General features: G+C 47.2%; 2 protein-coding genes and 1 long non-coding RNA gene across 8 annotated transcripts in view; 2 read left to right on the top strand and 1 right to left on the bottom strand.

Annotated features, from left to right (window-relative positions):
* LOC134542011 (uncharacterized) overlaps positions 1–12,293 on the bottom strand; it is a 42,667-nt gene extending 30,374 nt beyond the window's left edge. Inside the window, exon 1 of the long non-coding RNA XR_010076718.1 lies at positions 12,122–12,293. This is a non-coding gene — a long non-coding RNA (uncharacterized LOC134542011). The remainder of the gene's footprint in view (positions 1–12,121) is intronic.
* LOC134542004 (regucalcin-like) overlaps positions 1–23,817 on the top strand; it is a 63,267-nt gene that overhangs the window by 35,680 nt on the left and 3,770 nt on the right. For all 3 annotated transcript variants that reach the window (XM_063385793.1, XM_063385795.1, XM_063385792.1), the window contains exons 4-5: positions 987–1,202; positions 1,413–1,525. In XM_063385793.1, the coding sequence (XP_063241863.1) occupies positions 987–1,202; positions 1,413–1,525 (329 nt within the window). The remainder of the gene's footprint in view (positions 1–986; positions 1,203–1,412; positions 1,526–23,817) is intronic.
* LOC134542009 (regucalcin-like) overlaps positions 21,939–23,817 on the top strand; it is a 41,847-nt gene continuing 39,968 nt past the window's right edge. The window contains exon 1 of one of the 4 annotated variants that reach the window (XM_063385807.1): positions 21,939–22,117. The gene's annotated coding sequence lies outside the window, so the exon portion shown is untranslated. Of the gene's footprint in view, positions 22,213–22,234; positions 22,648–23,817 lie in introns of those variants that run through there. The other 3 variants (XM_063385801.1, XM_063385804.1, XM_063385808.1) reach the window with 3 other exon arrangements.

The following is a 23,817-nucleotide window of genomic DNA, read 5'->3' as shown; positions in this document are numbered from 1 at the left end:
TTGGGCAGAACACTCGAACAGCGATACACACGTTTGGAAATAAACTATCGAATTTTAATCTCCGTAGTGTGTTTAAAAGCTGGATTGGTATCAACTGATTTGGACCAATATTTGAAACATGAATTGATTTGAGATGTTTCATTTCATCAGATATCTCCATGACACCCCCTCCATCCAGGGCCCATCACCGCATTCTTTACTTCAGAAGGGCGAGTCTAAATGGCATTGACCCCAAGTGGAGGGGTGTACGGGACCAAGCAAACCTATTGTGCTCGTACCTGGCGTTCCCATTTCTGCTACTACGCAAGTATTTTGGTGTGAACTGAATGCTACAAGTACTGCTCGATTAGGTTATTGGTTATCGACTGTAGTTTTAGGAACACACAATATATATATATATATATATATGTGTGTGTGTGTGTGTGTGTGTGTGTGTGTGTGTGTGTGTGTGTGTGTTTTAATAGCAGGGGGAAAATATTTTTCCAGCCATTTATTTTCCACTTCCCAGCCGGGCGCCCGGGCCCCTAAGGCTACCGGGCCCCTGGGCATTTGCCCCTTTTCCCCCCCCCTCTCGGCGGCCCTGGCAACGAGCATGGTGCTGACATGATCCTAACTGTTGAGGTCAGAGAATTACTCAACATGAACAATCATTTGGTTTTATGTCTTTACATTGTAAACAAATCTCCATCAACATTTTCTACACGGTAGGCAAATTTCGATGCCTGCTAAGTGACTTTTGCCAAATGACTTCAAACTAATCACAAATGTTCTCAGCCTATTTGAAAGCAGTGAAATTTATGCCTTTTTTTAACAGTTTTTTTCTCTTGCAAAGTGTGTCTAGTCTTGTGGCGCATACACATTTGTATACAACTGAAACTCTTATAGTGTTTTTAAACTAATATCTTACATGGATCAAGTAGACTAGAAAATTAAGTAAACAAATATTTTATTTATTTTTAATGTTTTTTTTATTTTTTTTTATTCAGGTACCATTGGAAATGAGATCTCTCAAGGAGTATTTGAAAGCTTTCAAGGAGCACTTTATTCTGTGGAAAACACTTTCCACATCATTCGCCATTATGCTGGAATCAGTATTTCCAATGGCATTGCTTGGAGTCCTGATCATAGAACAATGTATTTCATAGACAGTGATGCTTACAGAGTTTATGCCTTTGATTTCAATAGCACATCTGGGCATGTCAGTAAGTATGTACAGTGACTTTATTAGGACTGTATGAGTATAAGCAGTTTTCAGTATCTTATCCTGATATTAAGTTTTAATAATATAAAACAGTCTTACTGGATTTCATGTCCAGTTTTGTGTACACAAACCTTAAAATTAATATATTATTCTCTTTTCAATCAATTATTTCCTAATATAGGTACTGTGTTTATTTTATTTTTCATTTCAGGTAACATGTACACCTTGGTTGACTTCAAAAAACAGAACATATCAGGGTTTCCAGACAGCATGACTGTTGATCGCAGTGGATCACTCTTTGTTGCTTGTTATGGAGGGCAACAGGTAGGTATTCCAACAGTCTTTAATTTTTAATAACACATGTGATTACAAAATATATTAAATGCAGGAAGTGAGTGGAAATTTTTTTATTTTTCAATGTCAATTTCATGTTATATCTATAATTCATTTGTGATATGTTTAAATTTGTGATAACTAGACACTTTTGTAGTTTATAAACCACCCTGACGTCTGTATTTTTCCTACACACTGATATACTTCTGTGTGAATTCTACATTGCATTTTTGTTTGAAATTACCAAAGCATAATTACATTTTTCCCCACTTTAATTTTAGAATACTGATGCAAAAGCTAATGAAATATACCATCATATATTATTTTGCTCTAAATAGTCTAATTACCCACATACACACACACACACACACACACACATATATATATATACATATATATATACATATATATATACATATATATATGTATATATATACATATATATATACATACACATATATATATATATATATATATATATATATATATAATGTCTCACTACCTTTGAAAAATCTGCATTTGTATGATTTGACTTATGTACTAAAATATGCAAAATATACAAACTATGCATGCTTAGGCTACAGAAATAAACCAAGCCATGCTGGCAGTAGCGCCATGTGTGAGTGACATGTGCCAGTTAAGAACAGTCCTAACCAGATTACGAGTGTAATGATTTTTTTTATGTACCCGTTACACGCACTGTGTCTGCATTACACGATACATTGGTTACACAGGTTATCTGACGAGCTATCAGCCATGATGCCAGCTGCTGACTGACAAACCATAGACAACACAACACTCTCAGCCTTACTAACCGAGCTGACAGTACATAAATGTCCTTCCCTCCAAGTGATTTTTTACCCTAAGCACTTGTACATATTGTTATACACAATGGAGAACGTAGTCACTCAAGTTTCTTGGTGTTTTCTTGACTCGTGTGGATCGCTCCCTTACCCTCGTTGGCAAGTTACTCAGCTCCTGGGGCTGTCCCTGGGTCTCCTGCAGTGAGAACTCCAAGGTTCCAGCAAGCTCCTCAGATGTTTGCTGCCCTGGACGAACATGATCGACTGCATCTGCCGATCCATGGTCACTAGGAAAACCCAAAAATGGTAGCTCGGAGTCCCCCAACACTAGGGAACCGGCCGCTCGCTGGAGGGGCATCTCGCTGCCACTCATCCTCGAACCAGATGATCCTGGTTGTGTCGCTATACTGCTTGGAGGCCTCTGTGGTTGCTGCTGAAGCTCTGATCTCCCCCGATGGACAGCTTGCTGGAGCGATTCTTCTTGCTCTCGGGGCCGCGTCCCAGATGCTCCTCCCACCGGTAACCTCGAGCTCCCCTGGAGTCGTGTAGCGATATTGCGTCGCACCATCTGATCAACATGTCTCCGTGCCATGTGACCTTCAGCCTGAACTGGGTATGTAACTGGACCCTCCTTACGTGCCACCACTCCAGGGACCCACTTGGGTACAGCTCCATAGTTGCGTATTAACACTGGGTCCTTTTCACTAAACTGTCTCATTTTACCATCACACCCGTCCTCCACTAACCCTTTTCCCGCACCCGACAGCGACCGCAGGTGCAGCTTGTCGAAAACCGTCTGCAGCTTCCGACCCATCAAGAGTTCGGCAGGCGTCTTCTGCGTGACCATACTGGGAGTTGTGCGCAAAGAAAAGAGCAGTCTGTGTAATCTCGTATTCCAGTCGCCTGCTTTCAACTTCTTCAACTTGTCCTTGACAGTTTGCACCGTTCGCTCGGCTTGTCCATTACTGGCCGAATGGTATGGGGGCGTATACTTGTAGATGACTCCATTCTTCTCTAGAAAGGTCTTCATTTCACTTGAAGCAAAGGCAGTCCCATTATCAGACACCACAACGTCCGGAATACCATGGTTACTAAACATACTCCTCAGCTCCTGCACCACTACAGCCGATGACATTGACAGCACCAACCGTACCTCTGGCCATTTTGATAATGCATCGATGACAACCAGAAATGTTTTCCCTTGAAAGGGCCCTGCAAAATAAAAATGCAGACGGGACCATGGTCTCTGGGGTGTGCTCCATGGCACCTGGGTCTTTGCTGGTGCCCTGCGTTCAGCCTGACATATCTGGCAATGGCTTACAATCTCCTCAATGTCTTCGTCCAGTTTTGGCCACCAGATGTAGCTTCGAGCTATAGCCTTTGAGCGCACCATTCCATCATGTGATGCATGTAACATTCCTAGGAGGCTACTTCGCAGCTGCTGCGGAACTACCACCCGAGTTCCCCACAGCACACAATCACGGTAGACTGACAGTTCTAACCGGCGGTTCCAGTAGGGTCGAATTTCCTCACTTGGTAGTTCTTGTGGCCATCCATGCAACACAAAATGCTTCACCCTCTTCAACACTGGATCCTCGCTCACGCATTGTGCCATGGCCTGGGCATCCAAGGGGGCGTCCGGCATTGCTTCAAACATCAGGATATCTGCCACTGCCGGAACTACCCTTGGTGATGTTGGCTGTGGCAACCTGCTCAAAGAGTCTGCATGTCCAATCTGAACCCCTGGCTTATGCATGATGGTGTAGTCATACATGCCCAGCAACAGACTCCACCGTAACATGCGAGGTGACAGTATGTCCGGGGTTGGGCGCTTGGGATCCAAAAGTCGTAATAATGGCTTGTGGTCCGTCACCACTGTAAATGATCTGCCTGCCAAATATTGATGAAATTTAGTCACCCCAAATATCACCGCGAGGGCTTCCTTGTCGATCTGCGCATAGTTCCGCTCACATTTTTGCAGTGTCCGCGATCCAAACGCCACCGGTCTCTCTTCACCATCGTCCATGACGTGTGCCAACACTGCACCCACACCATACTCTGAGGCGTCGCATGTTAGCACCAGAGGTCTTGTGGTGTCATAATGGACCAGCACACAGTCTGTTTGTAGCAATTCCTTGGCCTTGGTAAAAGCAGCTGCATGCTGTGTCTCCCATTTCCAGGCAGCGTTTCCATCAAGCAGTCAGTGTAGTGGCTCCAAAACACTAACTTTATCTTTCAAGAACCGCTCATAGAAATTGAGCAAGCCCAAAAAAGACTGCAGGTCCTTCTTGTTTTGGGGCACTGGTACCCTACGGATTGCTTCCACTTTGTCGTATGTGGGATGTATCCCTTCCGCATCTATCCTATATCCTAGAAAATTCACCACTGCGGATGCAAAAACACACTTGGACTTCTTCAACCGTAACCCAGCCTTGTCTATCCTCGCCACTACCTCTGCTATACGTGTCCAGTGCTCTTCTTCATTTGGGCCCGCTATTAACACATCGTCCAGTAGCACTACCACCCCTTCTACTCCTGCTAAGAGTGTTTCCATGAGCCTCTGGAACACGGCAGGGCCACTGCTCACTCCAAACTGTAATCGGCGGACCTTAAAATGTCCCTTGATGGTATTGACAGTCAAAAAATCTGCCGTTCCCTCGTTGACTCCAACCTGCATGTAGGCATCCTCCAAGTCCAGCTTCGTGAAATATTTCCCCCCTGCCAGCGATGCCAGAGCTTCGTTGATGGTCGGCAACGGATAACACTCTGTCTTACATGCTGGATTGATTGTGCCCTTGTAGTCAGCACATATGCGAATGGACCCATCCGATTTCATAATAGGCACGACAGGTGTCGCCCACGATGAATACGGCACTGCCTCATAAGCTCCTCGCATCACCAGCTTGTCGATTGCATCCCCTACCTTGTCCCTTATTGCAAACGGCACTGGTCTGCATTTCCTAAATACTGGTGTGGCTCCCTCTTTAAGCGCGAGGGATACCGGTGGACCCTTATACTGTCCTAAACAACTGCTGTCAAATATCTTTGGATACTTGGCTACCAGTTCCTCCACCCATTGGCTGTTCTGCACAACACTAGGTTCCTTGCAACTCTCTACCATGAAAACGCCCTCCACAGAAATCCCAAGGGGCTCCAACCAGTTCCTCCCCATCAAACTCGGCCCTTTCCCAGCCGCCACTAATACCGGAAGCGGTACTGCCTCACTTCCCCTTGTTTTTACCAAGACTGTTTTAACTCCCTTAACCTGCAACTGTTCCTGGGACCACGTACGCAATGCGATGTTACACATGTCCAATGGTGGCTGTTCGGGCCACAGGGCCTTGTATGTTTCCCCACTATTAACAGAAAAGCTTGCACCTGTATCTATTTCCATGCAGTGTTTGTTACCATCCAACCAAACGTCCATGACAAAGGGTGCCTTACTTTTCAACGCTCGCAGGTTATTCAAACTGTACATTGCTTCATTCTGTTCTCCCTCTTGCTCCCTTACTGTATCTGACAACATGTGAGTAAGTCCAGAGTTAGACTTATTCCCCACATTTCCCTGTCGAGCCCCACCAACAGGCCTACCTTGTTTTTGTTTTGTAATACAGGCTTTCTCTATGTGGCCCTGTTTGGAACAAAACCGGCACACAGTTGTCACATGCCGACACTCTTCCGCAACATGATTCCCTGTACATCGCCAACACTGTTGTTTCCGTTTGTTCTCCTGGGAGCCCATCATTTGTTTCATTTGTTTACGTATTCCCGTGTCCATGTTTGCCTGAATACCAGCCGGACGTCTGCCGGTATGGCTTCTGCCCGCCACCGCATGCACAGGATGTTCGTCAACACGTGTTGTACTTATCTCGTCTCCTTTTCCACGTAAGTCCAATATGTTCTTCCCCGTTGCTCAGCCGCCATAGCAATATCTACTGCATCTTTGAAGCTCAGTGGATCCTTAGACAGCAACGCGTGCTGAACCGATCTGTCCCGCACACCACACACCAGTCTGTCTCTCAACATCCTCTCCAAATTGGGGAGGTTACAATGCGTGCTCAATCGCCGGAGTTCCGCCAGATAGACTGCTATCGTTTCATCCGCTAGCTGGTCATTTTCAAAAATTTGTATGTCTCCACAATCTCGCTGGGTTTTGGTTCGAAATTGCGGAAAGCTTGCTGAATACCTCGGCGATGGGTATCTCATCGGTAGCCTGTGGAGCTAACAGTGATGAAACTAAGTTGTAGAGTTCCGCCCCGCAGACAGTGAAAAATACAGTGCGTTTTGCTTCGTCGTTTTCAATTTTATTAGCTATAAAATAAAACTGCACCCTTTCGCGGTAACTCTTCCACGTGTCCCGACCCGGCACAAACTCTCCCATAACCCCAATCGCCGCCATCATCGCCCGCACACCACTTCACGCGCACGAACCCATCCGGAATTCCTCGTCGCCACTTTTATGTACCCGTTACACGCACTGTGTCTGCATTACACGATACATTGGTTACACAGGTTATCTGACGAGCTATCAGCCATGATGCCAGCTGCTGACTGATGAACCATAGACAACACAACACTCTCAGCCTTTCCAACCGAGCTGAAAGTACATAACAATTTTGTAGTTCAATAGACAGTCCTGATACGCCCCTCGTGCCCTAAAATTATATTATATTAATTTAAAAAAAAGGCCTAGGAAACAGCTGAGCAAAATTATAGAGAAAAATACAAGCATTACCAGAGGGGGCACGAGGTGGTGAACAAGACAATTTTATACTCCCTGCACACAGGCAACTTGGGAGCTAGTGGATCGTTTAAATAGATTAAGGTATATGAACTGGCGCCAAGAGAAGACGTTACAGTTTCTGCCGCTAGATGTCATGGGTGGTCCATCCTTGCACACATTTATTTTATGGCAAGTCGTCCTTGGAGTCGGTCACTGCCTGGCGGGGATCACGTCAGGTCAATGGTCCTGGGCTAAATTCTCAGAACTGAGGGGTGGGTGGGTGTGGGGTTGAGCGAATACAAAAACGCATTGATGGCTGGGAACAGGGGTCCACGGGATACTCGTTGGTGCCGAGACTCGCTACTCTCAGCGGGTCTCTGAGAAATAGAGCTTGCAGGCCAGAAGCTGCTCTATGCAATTTTAGTCATGTAGGGAATTAATATTACAAACCACGGACGTGACTGCAAGCGGGAGAAATGTCATACGGGCTGCTAACATCTACATTAGACTAGCAAAAGATCAGATTGGTTCCTGAGAAAAGATGCCTCAGTCTACTGGCACAAAGTTTAACTACGTAGCGTACACCAACCTACCAAAGTGTAAATCACCCAATTGTAACCAAATTATAAAGAAAAATAAAATTTCCAAAAATAATTTAAAATTATAATAACAATTTTAAAAATGTGCTGAAATACCTAATTTCCGGCACAGTCCTTTATCATAGAGTCTCCGATGGCTACAATAGCCGTGACTGAGGGGGGGTACCTCTAGTTGTCATCATCTGCCATCTGCCTGGCCACGTGGCGAAGTCAGGCCCTGAGACCACACCCATGCTCTATCCGTGTACTTGCAGGCCCACAAATAAGTTAGTTGGCACCCTTAACAGCATCAACAGCACCAGTCAGTACAGCAGAAGGCAATAGATCATCAAAAAATTCTTATTCTATTTATGCTATCAATATTATTATACTTTGGGGACGCACCACAACGCCGAAATACCACAACGCCGAATATACAATAATGCCGAAAACCATAACGCCGAATGCCAAATTGACTACAACGCCGACAGCTAGAAAACTGCTGTGTACCACAACGCTGAATTACCACAATGCCGAAATACATTAACGCCGAAAAATGTCATTTCAGGACTGCCACAAAGGTTAGGTTAGGTTAGGTTAGGTTAGGTTAGGTTAGGTTAGGTTAGGTAAGGTAAGGTAAGGTAAGGTTAGGTTAGGTTAGGTTAGGTTAGGTTAGGTTAGGTTAGGTTAGGTTAGGTTAGGTTACGCTAGGTTAGATACACAAATTCATTCAGTTGTTTTTCATTTTGCTCCTGTGGCCCCCCCTCCCCGCAGCAATTTTTTTCAGCATTACTGTATTTCAGCGTTGTGGTACACAGCAGTTTTCTAGCTGTCGGCGTTGCGGTCAATTTGGCATTGGGCGTTATGGTATTCGGCGTTATTGTACGTTCGGCGTTGTGGTAACCACCCTTATACTTTAACATAGCTAGTTCCACAATGTGTGGGCTTAGCCCCTTCTCCTAAGGCACAGCCAACAACTCCCGCACTCGTGTTGAGACAACTACTAAAATGTACACAGAGTGCGGGTAAAATTAAAGAAAAATTACCAAAATTAATCAGCAGGTTAAAGCAGGAAAAAAGTTACATGAACAGCGCAGGGTACAACTTAGTGAGAAAACGGCAAATATGATAAACAGCAATTTAATACGCCAATAAAATGGAGACTGAATTAAATACAAACTATACACGATGTATACAGGGCTTATAATGGCTAGCAGATTATAATGTAATCTATAATAATTGACAACAAACATTTCCTTAACAAGCTCTCTCTCTCTCTCTCTCTCTATATTTATATATATATATATATATATATATATATATATATATATATATATATATATATATATATATATATATATATATAATTTGATGCCCGGGCATTTAAAAAAGAAGTTCATTAAAAAAAAAGGTCCCAAGTTCCAAGAGCCAGATACAAAACTAAACTTTCATAGTTGCGCGCTTTTTTCTAACTGATTAAACCACTTTATAAACACTCGCCACGTTGGGGTGCTCCCAAAAATCAAAATGGTTTAGTTCTTTCGCGGATGTTCAGGCAACCGAGGAAGTAGAAAATATTTCTGAGGACACTTACTTACTGGTCCGTCAACAGTGTATCACTCACTGCGGCTTCAGGCAGGCGCCTCGGCCCACGCAGAGGAAAAACAATGCGTCATCATTGCCCCTGGTGCTGCTCATTTTTGAAATGGAAAGGGGCCCCGTACTGCCGCCAAGGCTGGATGCGACTCCTCGCATCGCGGCACACTCATAGGCGGATGTCTTCGGTGCTGTCCCGATGTACTTGCGTTTCTCCTTCACCACCGCCGGGCGTTTTTCCGGCCCACACACCTCTCGCCGGGCTGACCGCCACTCTAGACCAACACTCACTGCCGGAGCGCGGTTCAAGCCCCCCCTCCCCCTGGTTGCCGGCGCGCACGCGTGCGACCGCTCACTTTGAGTCCCCCAGTGCAACTCTTTTACCTCATCCCAACTGTTTCCGTCACCTGCCCCCTCCATCAATAACCCACGCACTACTCCGTCACACTTTCCCGCCAAAAAACGTAAAAAAACTCGCTTCTTTCTCTATCTGGGATAAAATACGAAAATTTTCCACTTCAATCATGAAACTGACAAATTCCCTACTCTCTAAACTTTTTAGCTTATGCATACGACTCAGACCTTCTAACCAACCAAAACTCTCCACTTGAAAGGTACAAAACATTATGTTAGTACCTATTCAGGGAAAAAGCCATTTGACTGGCCAGTGTCTACGCAGATTACGATATAACATTTAAATTTATTTATTATTTTGGTGTTATATGTACTATCACAAATTAAAATATTTCATTATTCAGAACATTAAAATATTTGATTCGAAACATATATTCATATTGAGGTGCATTTCAGCAAATGCTTGCACATATCCTTACATTGGACAAGTCAAGCTATGTTTAATTAAAATTGTTTGACAACAAATTGAGAAAAAAATGTTTCTTATCATCTATATTCTTAAACTGCCACTGGCCCTGTATTTAGTGAAATCAATTAGAAAGTAAAATATTCAAGAAAACTGAACACTAAATTTACAATTATGTACATGTATATTTATTGGGTGCATACTGTGAGTAAAACGCAACGACAGTGTCTCATTCAGCCGCGCTCCACTGCAGTACAGATGAGGCTCTACTCAATGACTCTTGTAAATAATCATTATGTTACTGACAATATGGATTGGGAAAAAAAAGGGGGAGGAGGACATATAACTAACTCACTTCTCTCAAAAATAACAACATTTTGCAAAATTGGCTTGGATTGCTAAGGCGTAATGACCATACAGCAAGAGAAATTTTCACGTCCAACATTCAGCTTAATGATATAATTAAAAATATATATATATATATATATTAGGCATTTTAACAAAAAAAAAAGTATTCTTGGAGGGAAACGGAATGTTTTAGATATTTAACATACAAAAAAAAACACATTTAGCCACACAAAATAGCCATATAATAAAAATATTATTTCAGATATCACTTTAAACTTTCAACGCATTTCTGTTAGTACCTACTGCAATATAATATGTTAAAGAAAATATGTTAGTGTGTCAGAAGCCACATTGCCTATGGCTACTACTGTAGGCCCATATTTCAGTGTGTTAGTGTCAATAGTAATGTAAGAATTTTTTTAAATTATGTGTTAAAATTTGAAAAAATATTTTTTTTTCCAAAATCCCCCTAAATGGCTAAAACAAAATTGCGTATCCGCCATAGGCTACTGATAATTAACGATTAGATTTAAAATGAAAAATTTTGCAGTATAATGATGAAATGCTGGACTTATATAATTATATCTTTAAATTGCTATTAATTTATTACATATAAGTGCATTTTGATAAATGTATTGTCAAGCCGAAAGTTTGACAAATTATCTTCATTGTAACCATATTTTGCAATTTGAAAAATTCGGCATTGAGTTATTGTAAATTTGTAAGCAATTTAAATAACATGTGTAGCAATTCTATCAGCAATACATGAGTGCTGCACACACAAAATTTTGCAAAGCTTTTCCAGTTGAATGAACCCATTGATAACATATAGGTATTCAAGCATGGTACTGAAGCCACTCCCGCTGCCTGATTAAGTTTAGAATAAATATTGAATTGAAAAAGATCTCAGGGGGAAAAAGGGGGGTTCGACCTCGTGGCTGCAGGCAGGAGTGCGTCGTTATTTTAAACTACCGGGGCTGTTTAGGCCACCCAGGACGCCCTGAAATAAAAGGAAACTGACTGAAAAGACACTGCACTTTATTACTGCTTAATACACTTGCTTGTCCAACACCTGGCCGAGTCTGTTGTCAGACCGTTGCTTCATGATCAGTTCAACATATTTACATTGCGCGCGAACAGGATAGGCTGCAAACACGTGTATAAATTTCTATACTGAGACCGATACTGACAACACAAAGGCTGTAGCAAATTATTGTAGAACTGATAAATTGCAACTGCTTATATGGTAATTGAAGTTAAACATACAATGGCAAAAGTATACGATCAAACGCTCTTAACGTGAGTGCAGTCTAACCTACTACAATACGAACGTTTCAGATTTTGCATAAGCTCGGCTAGATGAAAATCATACTAGAGTCACAGTAGCTCCTTAAAGGTTGACAAAGTTATTACTAGGTTAGATTACAAATACCTATATAATACCTATATTATTGAAGACACGTTTATTAAAGAGTTAGTACACCATGACACTAAAGGCTTGCCAGAAGCCCTTATCAAAAAAACAATTAACTGGTGTCGAAGCCTGGAAAAATGCGTAATGCTCAAGTCCGCTGTCCGAGTGCTCTGAGCATATAATTTACGTAATATGGCGAAATATCCCTGTTGGGATTTAAATGATTAAGCGAAGAACCGCACATAAGAACGTACGTCTAAGTGGGATCGGGCGCAGAGATAACTGAAAAGATTAAGTAAACTTACGACTATTGCGTTGAACCGGAAAGTGTCATGAAAACTGTAGGCTCTGCGTTCGCAGAGCAACCGACCCCTGTGAGCTCCCGGCGGCATCTGGCGCTAGAGCGCCGCACGACCTCGCGCCAAGACGCGTTTAGCGCGGGAAAACAGCCCCGACTAGTTTTGGACTTAGTTGTTAAATTTGATAGTACATGATTATTTTACAATGGCACATAATTCTCATATCATTTCAGTATCTTTTAATTGATATTATTTTGGTTTTGAAAAGAGGAATTACTTATTTAATTACACACTAGCGCATTGCCACACCCGGCCGGGCGCTGTAGTCGACTTGCTGTTGTCGCGGCGCACTTTAACTCACACGGCGGACATCACGCGCGGGCGTGTTCGTTGCACTTACGAGTAAGTGTTGTTGGGACGTAACGGCCAGTGCGACCCAGATGGAGCACCGGCGGCTGGCGTCAGTACTGTAAAACATCACTCGGAAATAATCGTTAGCACGTGTCATTTTGCATGAGTTTGAAGAAAGTTGCCTTTCTGCACTGTAAGTTGTGCTTTTCCTAAAGCAATACATGAGTACTGGTATGCCAAAAATGAATCATCATTTAAAATTGAGTTAACTAATTTTTTTAAATTTAATTTTTATTCAAAGGTAATTTTCATAATTTATTGTAAGAAATGGTTTTCTAATGTTGCATATATTAATAAGTTAAACTATCAAAACACAGTTTTTTCAAAGGCAGTGAGACTGTATGTGTGTGTGTGTGTGTGTGTATATATATATATATATATATATATATATATATATATTGTCGACATTAGGGCCGTTCCCGTGGTTCGGAGTCGCTGCCCAGCTGCTCCGGTAGAGAGCATACGTGCCACGTGGCAAGGGAACCATCCTAACTTGGGTGAAATAAAAGAGTTTATGACGTTAAGCTGGGTTTAATGCACACGTCACACACTGTACATGGGTTGTCACGGCTCCCCTCTGTGACAGTCCATCAGGGCGAGGCCCGGCTCCACGCACTTTGAGCGCGACACGACACTACCAGTGACCTGACTGGCGGTGACACGACAGTGACGCGACTGACAGTGGCGTGAATGACGGTGACGTGACTGGCAGTGACGCGAATGACGACACGAAAGACTGACGTAACTGCCAACGCGAACGACGGTGACGTGACTGATGGTGACGTGAAAGACGGTGACGTGAAAGACAGTAACGTGACTGACAGTGACGCGAATGACGATGACACGAACGACTGTGACGTGACTGATGGTGACGTGACTGACAGTGATGCGAATGACGATGACACGAAAGACTATGACGTAACTGCTGATGCGAACGACGGTGACGTGACTGACAACGCGAATGACGGTGACGTGACAACGGTGACACGACTGACAGTGTCCGTTCGACTCTCACTCACAACTTCGCGACCGCACTCTCTCATGCCACTCAGTCGACTGACTCGACCCACGCTCCGCGACATCTCAGCGGCCTCCCCCCTTGCCGCGCGCACATGAATCCCCCCTCTTCCCTTCGTGTGCGAGTGCGTGGAGCCTCATGGTCACAGGCGGGGAGACGCGACTCAGTCGCCCGGGAAACACATCTACAGGTACACAACAAGACAAATAGATATTTACACCCTCGTATAATTACATAAACAAAACCTTTGTTACACTTTTGCGCACGGGCGATGGCGCACACGCAAGCCTGAAGCAGCAACGGGCAATAATGGCCTCAGCGAGCGGGAGGAGCACTTGGGACGACGTCAAATGCCCCCCCCCCCCCTCCCCGAGGTCATTTTGCCCGCTGATGCTACAATCACACGCACTTCACCATTAACACTCGGGCACTCGGGCGTTCATTTTGGCATCCCATGGGCGAAAGTAGGAGTAACCTGCTGGGTGAGTACCCATGTCCAATAGTCTAGCAGGTAGGCGGGAGGCCTGCGCTGATGAGTGGAATGGCGGGCTATTTCCGGAACCGGGGAATTCGGTGCAGTGTCTGGGTGCATAGGTGGGGATCTGTCCCCTTCCTTCACCTCATCAAGGAGTTCAATTATGACCCCTTCCTCGGGACCATAGGGCCCTTCAGGTGGATAACCTATGTGGTGGTGGTACCCATCCCTGTTTAACCCTTCCATTATTTCCTCGGGGAATACTATTTTAGGGATGGTGTCAATGGTTGTTAACTCAGGGTCCTCTTCATCAGGGATTGGGGTAAGGGATGTGTTAACGACGGAGTTTTGGGCATCCCTGGAGTCCAGCCTGTCAGCAAGCTCATCCAGGTGGTCCATGGTGAAACCGTTGGGCTCATACCCATATGCTTGTTGGGTGGGCGTAGCTTCTCGGGAAAATACTGGAGCTTTGGGATTTAAAGAAACCTCGCAACCCGCTGGGTTGGTATTGCCAGTGACCATTTCGTCACCGAAGTTCGTCGGCACCTGAGGTGAGTCTGATCTCCTTCCTTCCCTACTGCAGTGGTTTCTTCCAGGGTCGGTGTCTAGGGGCATCGGGTCAGAATTGGCACAACGGCCTCCTCGCGGTGTCTCTGGTTGGTCCCTGGGGCTGTCCTGGTCTGTAAAACTATCCGTGGCTCCTGCGGTTGACGGCTGCTGCGGCATCGGGACCGTGGCTACCCGCAAGGCATCACGGTGTATTTTGGCCATTCGGCCATTCGGCTGCCGCACTAGGTAAGTGGTCATCCCCAAGCGAGCCACCACCTCCCTGGGCTCGGACCACTTGGGCGCGAGGCCCGCGCAAAACCCACGGCCCTTGGCTGACAGATGCTGGAGCCTTACATGCACAAACTGGCCTGGAATGATTTTCGGGGGTGGATTTAGGGACTGGGGCGTTCGATGATCCAAAAACTGGGCCTGATGCTTGCGTGCCCCAGCCCGTAGGTCCTCTACCGGGAAAGGTTCTTCTGTGTGAATGACGCCCAGTTCGGCTGGCAATGCTAAGTTGTGACCATGGAGCAGCTCAGCTGGAGAATATCCCGTGACCTCGTTCGTGTACAGGCGGAGGCAGTACAAGAGGGTGGGGAGTTGAATGTCCCACTTAGTGTGGTCCTCATCAAGGCAGATACGGAGCTGGGTCTTAATGTCTTGGTTGCAGCGTTCAGTGGGATTTGATCTGGGATGATAGGTAGGGGTGGTGTGATGATGGACCCCCCACCGGTCACATGCCTTCCGCCAGCTGTGACCCGTAAATTGGACTCCATTATCCGTGAGCAGCACTCTCGGATACCCATACCGTGGGAACACCTCTCGGTCCAGTAGGGCGATGATTGTTCCCGCCTTGACATTGGCGACAGCAAACGCCTCGGTCCAACGCGAGAAAACATCAGTGACTACAATGATGAACCGCTTTCCCCGGGAGGTGCGTGGGTAGGGGCCCATAATGTCAAGGGCCACCTCGTGGAATGGGTGGTCAGGGCGTCGGGGAACCTGTTGCTCCACGCCATCAGGTCGACGCGCCTTACACTGTTGGCAGCGAAGAACAGTAGGATGGCTGGCCGTGCAGCAGGGGGTGCATGAAAACTCCAGCGGCTTCCTCTGCGAGCACCACGGGTCTGAAGCATGCCATCGAGACTACGCTGATAGGGAAAAGCTTGGTCGCCACACTCGGCCAGTCGGGCTCGCGTTTGTGGGTCGTCCTGCTGGGCGTCATGCACGTGAGCCACCAGCTCTGCCATGGTGGCGAATTGGGTGGCCGGCTCTGGTGTGCTGGGCCCAGGCAGCGTGTACAGTAGGGCATCGTCGGGGGCCGGGTCCGAATAGTTGGTAATCGGAACCGGGGGTAGGAGGTTGTCCCACCCCTGGTCATCGTAGACTATGGTTCTGGGGTCCAGGTGCCAGGAAAGCTCGTCAGCGAGCTCATTTTCCCTGCCGGGAACATGTTCCACCGTGAAGTGGAAGCTCTGGAGGAGAAGGGCCCACCGGGTAAACTTGGACTTGCCCTCCTGCACAGAATCCAGCCATTTGAGGCACTGGCTGTCCGTGCGGAGAATGAAGGGGCGCCCCTCGAGGTAGTGTCGGTATCTTTTTAGTGCCCACACCACAGCGATGCACTCTTGCTCATTGACATGGTATCGTCTTTCCGCTGGGCCAAACTTGGCACTCGCGTACTCGACGATACGTCTCTGGCCTTGGCCGTCCAGCTGGTACAGCACCACCCCCATGCCTTCCTGGCTGGCATCGGTCTGCACGAACAGTGGTTCGTCCGGCACCAGCCGCGATAGGGTGTGGCAGTTGCGGAGCTGTTGTTTTACCTCGCCCAGGGCCTGGTCGGCGGCCTGGGTCCACCGGAATTTGTGCTTAGGTGAAAGCAGGTTGGTCATGGGGGCGGTAATCGAGGCGAAGTGGGGAACAAATGACCTCAACCAATTCAACAGCCCCATGAGTTTCTGGAGCTGCTTCCGTGTCTTGGGTGCCTGCTTGCCCTCAATAATGGACAGCTGTTTGGGCAGCGGGCGGCATCCCTCTTCGTCCACAATATGGCCCAGAAACTCGATCTCCTCCGCCCCAATGTGGCACTTCCTCGGGGCGCACGTCAGCCCGTGCCTGGCGAGCTGCTCAAACACCAAGGCCAGATGGTGTGCGTGTTCCTCCCACGAACATGACCAGATGATCACATCGTCCAGGTAGGCTTGGGCAAACTTGCCGATGTAGCCATCCAGGACACGGACCATCATGGTCTGGAAGGTCGCAGGAGCATCCATCAGGCCGAACGGCATCGCACAGAACTGGAAGCGCCTGCCATCTGGGGGCGGTAAAGGCTGTTTTGGGGCGGTCGGCAGGCCATACTGGCACTTGCCGGTACCCCGACTTGAGGTCAAGCTTTGAAAATATGGTGGATTTCCCCAAGCCAGCGAGGGCATCCGTGATGTTGATTAATGGTGGTGATGCCGGAATGATGAGGTGATTTATTGCTTTGAAATTTACGCAAAATCTCAGCGTTCCATCTTTCTTGGTGGCCATTACGATACGACTATTATAAGGTGAATTACTAGGTTCTATGACGCCACTTGCCAGCATCTCCTCGATTTGCGCCTGTATGACATCCTGTTCACGGGGTCCGAACCCGAACACTTTCTGGAACGGAGGGGTATGGGGCACCAGGGGTATGCAATGCTCTGTAATTGTAGTCCTCTGTAACTGGTCCGCAGCTGCAAACACTTGCGAATGAGCCCTTATCACCTCGTCGATGTCGACGTGGTGCTCGGCTGGAACTCCGTGGGTCAGCTCATCTAAACCTACGACTGTGATAGGTGGGGATGGAATAGGCCGGTGCATAACGTAGACAGTCCAACAGCCGCGGGTACCAAGGTGCAAGCACCAGGCACGGACTTCGATTGTAGCATCGACCTGTGCGAGCCAGGGGGCTGCCAGGATAAGCTCCTCTCGTAGCTCATGCAGCACTATGGCGTCCGTTTGACTAACGTGGTCCCTTATGTGGATTTTTACCTGGGTGCGCCCAGAAGTGGGCGTGCAAGCTCCCCTGGTGGCCAGCAGGACTGTCCCAGCCTCAGCTGGCACGTCAGAACCGGCGACGAGGTGGGCGGCAATATAGCTGTGGCTGGCGGCGGTGTCCACCAGCGCCTCCAGTTCCCGGCCGTCCACCCGGACAGGTATGCGCAGTAGACTGCCTTCCTCGGGACCCATGCGCCCGAGCCAGGACAGCGTATCCTCTAGCCCCGCATCTACTGTCAAGGCCCCCAGCGATGTAGGGCGAGTGGCAGAGCTCACCAAAGACTCGGGGCACGGCCCATCGGGCCGGTGCGTACCGCCCCTGCCGACAGCAGGTAGTCGGGGCGGTATCTCACTGGCGCCCGCAGCTGCTGGCGGGGACGCCGACGACGTGGGGCAAGCGGCAGAGCTCGCCGATGACTCGGGGCACGGCCCGCCCCCGCCGACGTCAGGTGGGCGGGGCGGTAGATCACTGGCGCCCGCAGCTGCTGGCGGGGACGCCGTTGACATGGGGCGAGCGGCAGAGCTCGCTGATGACTCGAGGCATGGCCTGTCGGGCCGGCGCTGACCGCCCCCACCGACGTCAGGTGGGCGGGGCGGTAGATGACTGGCACCCACAGCTGCTGGCGGGGACGCCGTTGACATGGGGCGAATGGTAGAACTCGCCGATGACTCGGGGCACGGCCTGTCGGGCCGGCGCTGTCCGCCCTCGCCGACGTCAGGTGGGCGGGGCGGTAGATAACTGGTGCCCGCAGCTGCTGGCGGGGACGCTGACGACATGGGGCGAGCGGCATAGCTCGCCGATGACTCGGGGCACGGCCTGTCGGGTAGGCGCTGACCGCCCCCGCCGACGTCAGGTGGGCGGGGCGGTAGATAACTGGCGCCCGCAGCTGCTGGCGGGGACGCCGACGATGTGGGGCGAGCGGTAGAGTTCGCCGAAGACTCGGTGCACGGCCCGTCGGGCCGGCGCTGACCGCTCCCGCCGACGTTAGGTAGGTGGGGCGGCGTGGCTGGTTGGAGTTTCGGAGTGCGGGGCCCAGCTGTCTCATCGCCCTCACCTAGGGGTTTCCCGATGGTGTTGTGTCACCTCGATTTCCCCCTTCTCCGGCGGCCTTGACAGGGCATTCACGGTGCCAGTGGTACATTTCTGTTGGACAGTACCTGCAGCGGGGAGGCCGCTCTTCGCGGGCTGTCGGGCCTCCGCGTCGCTCCCCTCGGTCGGCCTGCCGCCAGGTCAGCCGCGACTGGCCCTGTGGCTCATGGTTGCTTCCCCGCGACCCCGGCGACTGGGTGGATCTGTCCGGCGGTGCTGGCGGGGCAGTGTACCTCACCACCACTCCAGCATCTTCTGGTAACAGCACCGCCGGGGTGGGGTTGGGCCTCCACTGCATCATGGTCTCCGTTGCACTTTGTATGGCCTGGATGTCTCTCTCTGTTTCTCTCGCCATGGCTAGGAAATCGTCCACGCTTCTTCCCGCTGCGTTACGCATGAGAGGTCGTAATTCCGGTGACAGTAGCTCCACAATCACTGGCAGTATCTCGGCGACTGAGCCGCTTGTCGTCAGACATCGGTGGAGGCGTAGGTTTTGATAAATAAAGCCTTTCACGCTTTCCCCGGCCCGCTGTGTTTGACAGTACAGCTGGTACCGACAGCTGGCACGGGAACGCGCGTCATCAAAACGGGATTCGAACCGGGTAACGAATTCGGTCCAAGACATCCGGTATTCGCCTGCCATCGCCCACCAGGCTTGGGCACTGTCCCGGAGCTGTCCACTAACTCTGTCCATGAACTCGTCTTTGGGCACCGCATGTCTTGATAGTCTGTCCCAGCATGCTCGCAGAAATGTATGCGGATCTTCATGTGCTCGCCCCGTGAATACAGGTAGTGACACAGCCACGCTTGCATTTCGCAGTACCGGTTCCGGTTGTGCCTCCCCATGGCGCCACACACCGTCGTTACAGGCTGCGCATAGAAATAGTCCGTCCCTGAAATTAGCGAATTATCGTGCAGTCGTGCAAATCCGGTGTCTGACAGTGCCGCACACATAGCACTGCGCCGTCTCGCCTGGTCGCCCGGGACAGCCTACCATCGCGCACGTCACGCGCTCTCTTATCACGGCCCGCTCTGTGTCATGGTTATATATTTCCTTTTTTACAGTCTTTTCCTTAGGGGTACACGAGCACCATAGTGTAGTGCCCTCCCCTCGCAAGCTGCCCTCTCCGTGTGGCTTAAGGACACACCTGGCAGACCCCGTCCATATTCACGCGCACAGGTGTGTGGCATTCCGCGACCTGCGCGGCTGACCGGCCCGAGCAGCGGACCGGGACGTCAGGTGGCGGGGAACAGACAGGCAGATCCCGCCTCCCCCCCTCCACAGTCGGAGGTCCCGTTTCCGCACGCTCTTCGTCCCGCGGAAGTTGACCCGACGGCGCGGGGATCTTGAATGGTCCGACTCGGCTGTACTCGTCGTCGCTCGGCTGGACTCGGCTCCCGCTCGACCCGAAGGGCGCAATTCGCCTGCGCTCATCCGGCGTGATCCCTTGAAGGGGAAAAGGGGGAAGAGCAAACTCACTTTCGCGGCCGAATGAAACCCGATACCTGTGTGACGCGCTCTTATCGCTTGACGGCGCAATCTCACACCATTTTGGCACGTCGGCTTCCGCTCCTGCGCCACTTTTGTCCACGCTCGACTCCCTGCAGCATCCTCGCGGCTCCCGAAAATTTTGAAAATCCGCATTTTTCATGTCTGTTTCTATGTAATAGCTCATGGTCAGCCACACTAGTTGGGCGTCATTTTGTCGACGTTAGGGCCGTTCCCGTGGTTCGGAGTCGCTGCCCAGCTGCTCCGGTAGAGAGGGTACGTGCCACGTCGCAAGGGAACTACCCTAACTTGGGTGAAATAAAAGAGTTTATGACGTTAAGCTGGGTTTAATGCACACGTCACACACTGTACATGGGTTGTCACGGCTCCCCTCTGTGACAGTCCATCAGGGCGAGGCCCGGCTCCACGCACTTTGAGCGCGACACGACACTACCAGTGACCTGACTGGCGGTGACACGACGGTGACGCGACTGACAGTGGCGTGAATGACGGTGATGTGACTGGCAGTGAATCGAATGACGATGACACGAAAGACTGACGTAACTGCCGACGCGACCGACGGTGACGTGACTGATGGTGACGTGATTGACTGTGTCGTGATTGACTGTGATGTGAAAGACAGTAACGTGACTGACAGTGACGCGAATGACGATGACACGAACGACTGTGACGTGACTGACGGTGACGTGACTGACAGTGACGCGAATGACGATGACATGAAAGACTATGACGTAACTGCCGATGTGAACGACGGTGATGTGACTGACAACGCGAATGACGGTGACGTGACAACGGTGACACGACTGACAGTGTCCGTTCGACTCTCACTCACAACTTCGTGACCGCACTCTCTCATGCCACTCAGGCGACTGACTCGACCCACGCTCCGCGACGTCTCAGCGGCCTCCCCCCTTTGCTGCGCGCACATGAATCCCCCCTCTTCTCTTCGTGTGCGAGTGCGTGGATCCACATGGTCACAGGCGGGGAGATGCGACTCAGTCGCCCGGGAAACACATCTACAGGTACACAACAAGACAAATAGATATTTACACCCTCATATAATTACATAAACAAAACCTTTGTTACACTTTTGCGCACGGGCGCCGGCGCACACGCAAGCCTGAAGCAGCAACGGGCAATAATGGCCTCAGCGAGCCGGAGGAGCACTTGGGACGACGTCAATATATATATATATATATATATATATATATATATATATATACACTTATATAGAATGAGGCTGTTTAGGACAAAATGATGGTATGTTTCATTAGCTTTTGCACCAGTAATATAAAATTAAATTTTAAATGGAGGATAAAAGTAATTATGCATTGGTAATTTCAAATTTAAAATGCTATATTTTTATAGAATTCACCTAGAAGTATATCAGTGAGTAATAAAAATGCAGAAGTCAGGATGGTTTGTAAACCACAATTTTGAAGAAAAAAAAACTTAAAAAATTTAATTCTGAGATACAATTGCAAAAAAAAAATTGGATCTGAAATATAGGTTCTGTTTAAAATTGTGCCGCAGTGGTAAGCACAATGCAAGTTACAAGGAAATCCTGAATGATTTCAAACAACCTAGGGTTCTGGTTATAAAATCACTGTTGCCTAGCAACCAGCGACTAGTTCGTTGCTAAGGATGTGTCGTCATGGTATCCGGGCGCCATTTTAATTTAGTTTCCGTTCCAAGGCACCAGAAGCGCTGCGTTCGCTGTCGAGACATTGAGATCCTGATCTACACTAACCCATATCTATGTGTGATGGGTTTGTTTACAAGTAAAAATACTACGTAGTTTATATTTATACCTGGTTTCAATTTTAAAAAAAATACTCAATTAACCTATTTTCTTACTTGTTTACACGTTGCGTTTTAGTTATTTTTATTTTAGGTGGCCGAGAAATAATTTTTATGCAATGGTATGAAAATACATCTGACCCTGTTTCTGTATACATTTTGTTCTGTCACTTAGAGCTCACTACAATAGTCAATTGTCCGAACCTGTGGGCGGTCCGTATCCTTATCCTAATGAGAATGACGTCACGTTTTTGCACGGAAACAGCTCTGTCTACAATTGCTTTGTCCGATGTCCGATTCACGGTCCGAAAGTAAAGTGCAATAAATATAGATCGCCAAAATAAATGCTTTTCGATTGTATTTGTTTACTATTTTCTTGTTTTGTAAGTGTGTACGCAGCTACGTTGTCAATATTTAGTTACCTTGTGAACTTTGTGGTTGTTCAATACTATTTTAAAAGGAAATCGGAAACATAAAATTTCATGTGTGCTCATTCTTCTATGCTACCAAAGGACGTACATTTGGACAAAAGTTATTCCATGGAGATCCTGACCATCGCCCATATGAGGCATGACGTCAGAAGGTTACTTGGGCCAATCAGTGTCCGTCGGACACAAGTTAGGACATTGCAATTGTAGATTGCCCTTTTAAGGTTTGATTTATTTCATTTTACATAACACCTTAAAAACATACACATTGAGTAATTTTTTGCCTGTTCTTATTTAGTACTCACCATATGTATGCATGCATTTTCAGTTGCTATGTTAGTTTTTGGTTAAATTTTATGAGTGCTAAAAACAGTGATTTCCTATATGTGTGATTTTTGAAGGAATGTGTTTAAAAATCTAGACATTTGTATATTTTTAACCTACTAATCTTTAGCACCCTTCAAATTAGCATTTGTGTAACCCTAAAATTCCGAAATATTCAAAGGTTGGTGACTTTACTCAAACCAACCTTCCAAAAGATTAAACAGTACCTAGCCTATTTTAAATGTCTTTTACCCAATCTAACCAACCTTTTTCACAATTTTAGGTAATTGTCCTTGTTGCGTAACCGGGTGTATTTTTAACATAAAATATTAAATAAAGACAGGAGTTGGATGTGTTCGTGATGTAAAGCTGTCCCCGCTTCGTGAAATGTATCCAATTGTATTTTAATGTAAGAAATTAAAATTAAGTAAGCAGTTGAATGTGTTTGGAATGCAAAATTGTTACATAACTTAAATATAGATTTTAAATATATATGAATTATAAAACTGATATAAACTGGATACGCAATAAGGAGCAATTACGTAAAAATGTTCCTGGTAATGTTTTCCTTGTAAAAGTTGTTACTTTAGAAAATTACCCTGACTTTATGTAATAACATTCATAAAATTCTTGTGCCATTGCTTTTCTGTAAATAAAATAATAAAATTAAGAAAATACTTTTTTTGAACACTAAAGATGGTCCTCTATTTACCTTGAAAACAGTGTTTCTAATTTCTTACTGGTTTCAGAGAAATCACAGTTTATAGTTTACATCATAATACCTGTGCATTGACGCGGTTGCCTACATTTTTGCTTTTCCGTGTGGGTCTGTGTGTTTATGTTTTGGAGAACATAAGTCAAATATTAAGACTGGTCGATTAGGTTAGGTTAGCTACATTAAAAAATACTTTAAAACATAGTGGATTGTTAGTTAGGTTAGTATAGCTGCATTAAAAATACTTTCAAATATTTTTAAAGGTTGCTTAGGAATTACCAAGTTACTTTGTAGCTATCCTAACCTTACCAACCATTCACATGATTTCACAGTATTTTAAATGTAGCTTGACTAT

This window comes from Bacillus rossius (assembly GCF_032445375.1).
Source record: "Bacillus rossius redtenbacheri isolate Brsri chromosome 4 unlocalized genomic scaffold, Brsri_v3 Brsri_v3_scf4_2, whole genome shotgun sequence".
Lineage (NCBI taxonomy): Eukaryota > Metazoa > Arthropoda > Insecta > Phasmatodea > Bacillidae > Bacillus > Bacillus rossius.
Note: the sequence above shows the minus strand (reverse complement) of the source record. Positions and strands in the feature narration are given on the sequence as shown.